This window comes from Oncorhynchus gorbuscha, unplaced genomic scaffold (genome assembly GCF_021184085.1).
Source record: "Oncorhynchus gorbuscha isolate QuinsamMale2020 ecotype Even-year unplaced genomic scaffold, OgorEven_v1.0 Un_scaffold_619, whole genome shotgun sequence".
NCBI classification, from domain to species: domain Eukaryota; kingdom Metazoa; phylum Chordata; class Actinopteri; order Salmoniformes; family Salmonidae; genus Oncorhynchus; species Oncorhynchus gorbuscha.
The window spans coordinates 29,752-37,500 of record NW_025745739.1 but is presented as its reverse complement, the minus strand read 5'-3'; the positions used below and the strand labels follow the sequence as shown (position 1 = coordinate 37,500).

At 48.5% G+C, this 7,749-nt stretch overlaps 1 protein-coding gene across 1 annotated transcript; it reads right to left on the bottom strand.

Annotated features, from left to right (window-relative positions):
- Positions 1–2,052: 2,052 nt before the first annotated feature.
- Positions 2,053–3,686, bottom strand: LOC124019527 (extensin-like). The gene is made up of 2 exons (XM_046334889.1): positions 3,629–3,686; positions 2,053–2,876 (listed from the first exon to the last, which is right to left on the bottom strand). The coding sequence occupies exons 1-2, from the start codon at positions 3,684–3,686 to the stop codon at positions 2,053–2,055; spliced, it is 882 nt and encodes a 293-aa protein (XP_046190845.1).
- Between the last annotated feature and the right edge of the window lie 4,063 nt (positions 3,687–7,749).

Here is a 7,749-nt window from a genome sequence, read left to right as displayed (position 1 = left end):
TGGTAAAACAGCAATTAACTGCTGAAAACACTACCTAGATTGAATGTAGTTCAACTACCACCAAGCTACTGCAAAATGTAGTTAAATGACTCATTACTCCCGAACACTGAACATTCATTACTCCCGAACACTGAACACTCAGGCACCAGCGCACACACACACAATAAATGGTTGATCATTGAAAACCCCACTCTCATCATGGACGGCCATTAGAGAGAGAGAGAGCTGATAGTGTAGCTGCGTCTTGCTCCTGCCCTATTATCAAGACCCATAACAGAGCATAACAGAGTCATGGCCCCCCTCTCTCTCTTCCTCTTCCTCCATACCTCCCTCTTCCTCTTCCTCCATATCTCCCTCTTCCTCTTCCTCCATACCTCCCTCTTCCTCTTTCTCCATACCTCCCTCTTCCTCTTTCTCCATACCTCCCTCTTCCTCTTTCTCCATACCTCCCTCTTCCTCTTTCTCCATACCTCCCTCTTCCTCTTTCTCCATACCTCCCTCTTCCTCTTTCTCCATACATTTACATTACATTTAAGTCATTTAGCAGACGCTCTTATCCATAGCGACTTACAAATTGGTGCATTCACCTTATGACATCCAGTGGAACAGCCACTTTACAATAGTGCATCTAAATATTTTAAGGGGGGTGAGAAGGATTACTTTATCCTATCCTAAGTATTCCTTAAAGAGGTGGGGTTTCAGGTGTCTCCGGAAGGTGGTGATTGACTCCGCTGTCCTGGCGTCGTGAGGGAGTTTGTTCCACCATTGGGGAGCCAGAGCAGCGAACAGTTTTGACTGGGCTGAGCGGGAACTGTACTTCCTCAGTGGTAGGGAGGCGAGCAGGCCAGAGGTGGATGAACGCAGTGCCCTTATTTGGGTGTAGGGCCTGATCAGAGCCTGGAGGTACTGAGGTGCCGTTCCCCTCACAGCTCCGTAGGCAAGCACCATGGTCTTGTAGCGGATGCGAGCTTCAACTGGAAGCCAGTGGAGAGAGCGGAGGAGCGGGGTGACGTGAGAGAACTTGGGAAGGTTGAACACTAGACGGGCTGCGGCGTTCTGGATGAGTTGTAGGGGTTTAATGGCACAGGCAGGGAGCCCAGCCAACAGCGAGTTGCAGTAATCCAGACGGGAGATGACAAGTGCCTGGATTAGGACCTGCGCCGCTTCCTGTGTGAGGCAGGGTCGTACTCTGCGGATGTTGTAGAGCATGAACCTACAGGAACGGGCCACCGCCTTGATGTTAGTTGAGAACGACAGGGTGTTGTCCAGGATCACGCCAAGGTTCTTAGCGCTCTGGGAGGAGGACACAATGGAGTTGTCAACCGTGATGGCGAGATCATGGAATGGGCAGTCCTTCCCCGGGAGGAAGAGCAGCTCCGTCTTGCCGAAGTTCAGCTTGAGGTGGTGATCCGTCATCCACACTGATATGTCTGCCAGACATGCAGAGATGCGATTCGCCACCTGGTCATCAGAAGGGGGAAAGGAGAAGATTAATTGTGTGTCGTCTACATAGCAATGATAGGAGAGACCATGTGAGGTTATGACAGAGCCAAGTGACTTGGTGTATAGCGAGAATAGGAGAGGGCCTAGAACAGAGCCCTGGGGGACACCAGTGGTGAGAGCGCGTGGTGAGGAGATTCTCGCCACGCCACCTGGTAGGAGTGACCTGTCAGGTAGGACGCAATCCAAGCGTGGGCCGCGCCGGAGATGCCCAACTCGGAGAGGGTGGAGAGGAGGATCTGATGGTTCACAGTATCGAAGGCAGCCGATAGGTCCATACCTCCCTCTTCCTCTTCCTCCATACCTCCCTCTTCCTCTCCCTCCCTTCACCGGGTCATTTCAAAGCACCGGCTGTGTTCATCGCTCTCCTCTCTAGTTCCATTACTAATGGGAGAAATGGGCAGCCATGATTTTCTTCTAAAGAACAAATCACTTTAATTAGGGTCACTGTCACCCTGCCGAGGTAAAGATCCTCCCTGTTCTCTGTTCTCTGTTCTTGTTTACTGGGTAAAAATATTAATTAAATTGGTTGCTAATTAACCTTGTGTCCGTTTAACATAAATATGTCTCCATGAATTTGAATGTCTGCCATGACATGGGATTGGAGGGCTGGATGCTTGAGGGATTGGAGGCTTCGGAGATTGGAGGGTTAGAGGCTTGGGATATTGGAGGTTTGGGAGATTGGAGGCTTGAGGGATTGGAGGGCTTGGAGGCTTGGAAGATTGGAGGCTTGGGGGATTGGAGGATGGGGGATTGGAGGGCTGGAGGCTTGGGAGATTGGATGCTTGGGGGATTGGAGGCTTGAGGGATTGGAGGGCTGGAGGCTTGGGGGATTGGAGGGTTGGAGGCTTGGGAGATTGGAGGGTTGGAGGCTTGGGAGAATGGAGGGTTGGAGGCTTGAGGGATTGGAGGGCTGGAGGCTTGGGAGATTGGAGGCTTGGAGGATTGGAGGCTTGAGGGATTGGAGGCTTGAGGGATTGGAGGGCTGGGGGCTTGGGAGATTGGAGGCTTGGAAGATTGGAGGCTTGAGGGATTGGAGGGCTGGGGGCTTGGAGGGTTGGAGGCTTGATGGATTGGAGGCTTGGGGGATTGGAGCATTGGGGGATTGGAGGGCTGGAGGCTTGGGAGATTGGAGACTTGGAGGATTGGAGGCTTGAGGGATTGGAGGGCTGGAGGCTTGATGGATTGGAGGCTTGAGGGATTGGAGGGCTGGGGGTTTGGGGGATTGGAGGGTTGGAGGCTTGATGGATTGAAGGCTTGGGAGATTGGAGGCTTGGGAGATTGGAGGGTTAGAGTCTTGATGGATTGGAGGCGTGGGAGATTGGAGGCTTGGGAGATTGGAGGGTTGGAGGCTTGGGAGATTGGAGGGTTGGAGGCTTGGGAGATTGGAGGGTTGGAGGTTTGGGAGATTGGAGGGTTGGAGGCTTGGGAGATTGGAGACTTGGGGTCGTGGACCAGCAGTTTTTATTGTTGTTACCATCTTGACAGGATTGCCCAATGCTGTATGGTGATTGGTTCTTATCTTTTCTAGAAATCTAGCCAATCAAAACGTCCAGTCAAGATGTTACCGTATGATTAGAGATGGGAGATTAAGATGGAAGGATGTAACATTTCAAAGGATTTCAGGGGGTATTACTAGACGTGGATATGAATAAATTAAGTCTCTTATCAGACTGATGATATCAAACAGGGCTAAGACACGCAGCAGAAGAAACTAACCACTCACGCTCGCTCCAAAACCTTTGCATTATGCACGCTTATAAAAAAAAACTGAGGATGTGTCCCACATAGTTCCCTGTTCCCTATATAGTGCACTACGTTAGACCAGGACCCATATGACCCATGTGATGGTCATGATGGTGATACATGACATTACGATATATTAAAGGGACTCCATGAAGGTGGGAGCACAAATCATTCACAACCCTTCAGCAGGTCGGGCCAATAGTCTGAGAGGCAGAGAAGAAAGGAGGCCATTTTGGGGTTGATAATGACATGCTGGTAAAATAGTCAAATGGCCTCAGCATCACAGTAATTGCGGAGGCTTTCAGGCCTGCTGGCATCTCTCCTGTCAATCATTTACAACTTTCTGTATTTCATGCTGGAGCTTATCAAATATAAAACACACGGCTGGCTACTCCTGCAGCCTGGCAGCCTGGCAGCATGGCATCATGGCAGCATGGCATCATGGCAGCATGGCATCATGGCAGCATGGCAGCCTGGCAGCATGGCATCATGGCATCATGGCAGCATGGCAGCATGGCAGCATGGCATCATGGCAGCATGGCATCATGGCAGCATGGCAGCATGGCAGCCTGGCAGCATGGCATCATGGCAGCATGGCATCATGGCAGCATGGCAGCCTGGCAGCATGGCATCATGGCATCATGGCAGCATGGCAGCATGGCAGCATGGCAGCATGGCAGCCTGGCAGCATGGCATGGCAGCATGGCAGCTCTCTGATCATCAGCAAGGGGGATTATATGATTCAGTTTCAGATCTCTAAATCCCTGCAGCGATGATCATCAATATATAACATGGGTTGTTGCACCCGCGGTGAACGACTCTAAACTAAACTGACAACCACATGCACTTGTATGAGCAACATACAGTCTGCTCTCACTGGTTCTGATATTACCATGTTATCCGGCAGAACCCAACTGTACTGTGGGAACACACTGGTTCTGATATTACCATGTTATCCGGCAGAACCCAACTGTACTGTGGGAACACACTGGTTCTGATATTACCATGTTATCCGGAACAGAAACACACTGGTTCTGATATTACCATGTTATCCTGCAGAACCCAACTGTACTGGGGAACACACTGGTTCTGATATTACCATGTTATCCTGGAACAGAACCAAACTGTACTGTGGGAACACACTGGTTCTGCAGAACCAAACTGTATTACTGGTTCTGATATTACCATGTTATCCGGCAGAACCCAACTGCACTGTGGGAACACACTGGTTCTGATATTACCATGTTATCCGGCAGAACCCAACTGTACTGTGGAAACACACTGGTTCTGATATTACCATGTTATCCTGCAGAACCCAAGTGTACTGTGGGAACACACTGGTTCTGATATTACCATGTTATCCGGCAGAACCCAACTGCACTGTGGGAACACACTGGTTCTGATATTACCATGTTATCCGGCAGAACCAAACTGTACTGTGGGATCACACTGGTTCTGATATGTTCTGTTCAGAACAATGGACTGGGGAACACACTGGCTCTGAATTACCATGTCCAGAACCAACCAACATTCTCCAGGGAAAATAATCGGTTCTGATATTACCATTTCACATCTAAAGCATTTTTGTTATTGTTCACACTGGTTCTGCCACAACCCTGCTGTGTCAAAATGGATACCTGGAGAGGACGTCAAAATGGATACCTGGAGAGGACGTCAAAATGGATACCTGGAGAGGATGTCAAAATGGATACCTGGAGAGGACGTCAAAATGGATACCTGGAGAGGATGTCCTGGAAAAAAATGGATACCTGGAGAGGACGTCAAAATGGATACCTGGAGAGGACGCTCAAAATGGATATCTGGAGAGGACGTCAAAATGGATACCTGGAGAGGACGTCAAAATGGATACCTGGAGAGGACGTCAAAATGGATACCTGGAGAGGACGTCAAAATGGATACCTGGAGAGGACGTCAAAATGGATACCTGGAGAGGACGTCAAAATGGATACCTGGAGAGGACGCCAAAATGGATACCTGGAGAGGACGTCAAAATGGATACCTGGAGAGGACGTCAAAATGGATACCTGGAGAGGACGTCAAAATGGATACCTGGAGAGGACGTCAAAATGGATACCTGGAGAGGACGTCAAAATGGATACCTGGAGAGGACGTCAAAATGGATACCTGGAGAGGACGCAAAATGGATACAAAAAAATGGATACCTGGAGAGGACGTCAAAATGGATACCTGGAGAGGATGTCAAAATGGATACCTGGAGAGGACGTCAAATGGATACCTGGAGAGGACGTCAAAATGGATACCTGGAGAGGACGGGATACCTGGAGAGGACGCCAAAATGGATACCTGGAGAGGACGTCAAAATGGATACCTGGAGAGGACGGCAAAATGGATACCTGGAGAAATGGATACCTGGAGAGGACGTCAAAATGGATACCTGGAGAGGACGCGTGGATACAAAATGGATACCTGGAGAGGACGTCAAAATGGATACCTGGAGAGGACGTCAAAATGGATACCTGGAGAGGACGTCAAAATGGATACCTGGAGAGGACGTCAAAATGGATACCTGGAGAGGACGTCAAAATGGATACCTGGAGAGGACGTCAAAATGGATACCTGGAGAGGACGTCAAAATGGATACCTGGAGAGGACGTCAAAATGGATACCTGGAGAGGATGTCAAAATGGATACCTGGAGAGGACGTCGAAATGGATACCTGGAGAGGACGTATCCTCCTTTATCTATGTTTTATTTAACAAGGCAGTTAGGAACTCATTCTTATTTACAATGATGGCCTAGCGGGGGAACAGTGGGTTAACTGCCTTGTTCAGGGGCAGAACGACAGATGTTTTACCTTGTCAGCTCAGGAATTCGATTCAACAACCTTTCAGTTACTGGCCCAACGCTCTAACCACTAGGCTACCTGCCTCTAACCACTAGGCTACCTGCCTCTAACCACTAGGCTACCCTGCCTCTAACCACTAGGCTACCTGCCTCTAACTACTAGACTACCTGCCTCTAACCACTAGGCTACCTGCCTCTAACTACTAGACTACCTGCCGCCCCTACGGAGTAGAGTGTATCCTTGGAATGTCTTAATGTGTAGGGAATAGGGTGCCAGAGAGAAAGAGAGAATGAGAGAGAGAGAACGAGAGAGAGGGAGAGGGAGAGAGAGAGAGAGAGAGAGAGAGAGAGAGAGAGAGAGAGAGAGAGAGAGAGAGAGAGAGATGCATTTTGCATAACCCTCCCCAACAATTTGGATGAAAATGCAATGCGATTCAAGCTTGGTTCTTTCTGAGTTCCCTGGGATCTGGTTCCAGCTATTTGGCCCGGTGACGACCAGCATGGCACGAGTCACACCCATCAGCTACTTCATGCCCACTAGAAGGGAGGAAATGGGGCCATTTACAGAGAGAAGGAGGAGGGTCCACTGACTCTAATGCCAACCTCACGGGTGCCATCTTGTGCCATCTTGTGTATCAACCACAACAAGATATTGGTAGAAGATTGTCATAACTTTCCACAATGTACAGTATCTGTTGAAACGTTACATGTAGAAATATACGTTGTCTGTTACGGCATAAAATGTGGACCGTTGGGCCGTCCAACAGAGATTTGGGGGACACTGGAACGTCACTGAAAGATTGTCATCCCTCTGAGGATCAGGGAGGGAACTCTCTCCAGCCCGGACGGTAACCTAATCATCCCTCTGAGGATCAGGGAGGGAACTCTCTCCAGCCCGGACTGTAAACTAATCATCCCTCTGAGGATCAGGGAGGGAACTCTCTCCAGCCCGGACGGTAGTGTGTTGTTTCAGTAGTTAGCTACAACGCTACATGGTAAAACAGTAGTGTGTTGTTTCAGTAGTTAGCTACAACGCTACATGGTTAAACAGTAGTGTGTTGTTTCAGTAGTTAGCTACAACGCTACATGGTTAAACAGTAGTGTGTAGTTTCAGTAGTTAGCTACAACGCTACATGGTTAAACAGTAGTGTGTTGTTTCAGTAGTTAGCTACAACGCTACATGGTTAAACAGTAGTGTGTTGTTTCAGTAGTTAGCTACACCGCTACATGGTAAAACAGTAGTATGTAGTTTCAGTAGTTAGCTACAACGCTACATGGTTAAACAGTAGTGTGTTGTTTCAGTAGTTAGCTACACCGCTACATGGTTAAACAGTAGTGTGTTGTTTCAGTAGTTAGCTACAACGCTACATGGTAAAACAGTAGTGTGTTGTTTCAGTAGTTAGCTACAACGCTACATGGTTAAACAGTAGTGTGTAGTTTCAGTAGTCAGGTACATGGTAAAACAGTAGTATGTAGTTTCAGTAGTTAGCTACAACGCTACATGGTTAAACAGTAGTGTGTAGTTTCAGTAGTTAGCTACACCGCTACATGGTAAAACAGTAGTGTGTAGTTTCAGTAGTCAGGTACATGGTAAAACAGTAGTATGTAGTTTCAGTAGTTAGCTACAACGCTACATGGTTAAACAGTAGTATGTAGTTTCAGTAGTTAGCTACAACG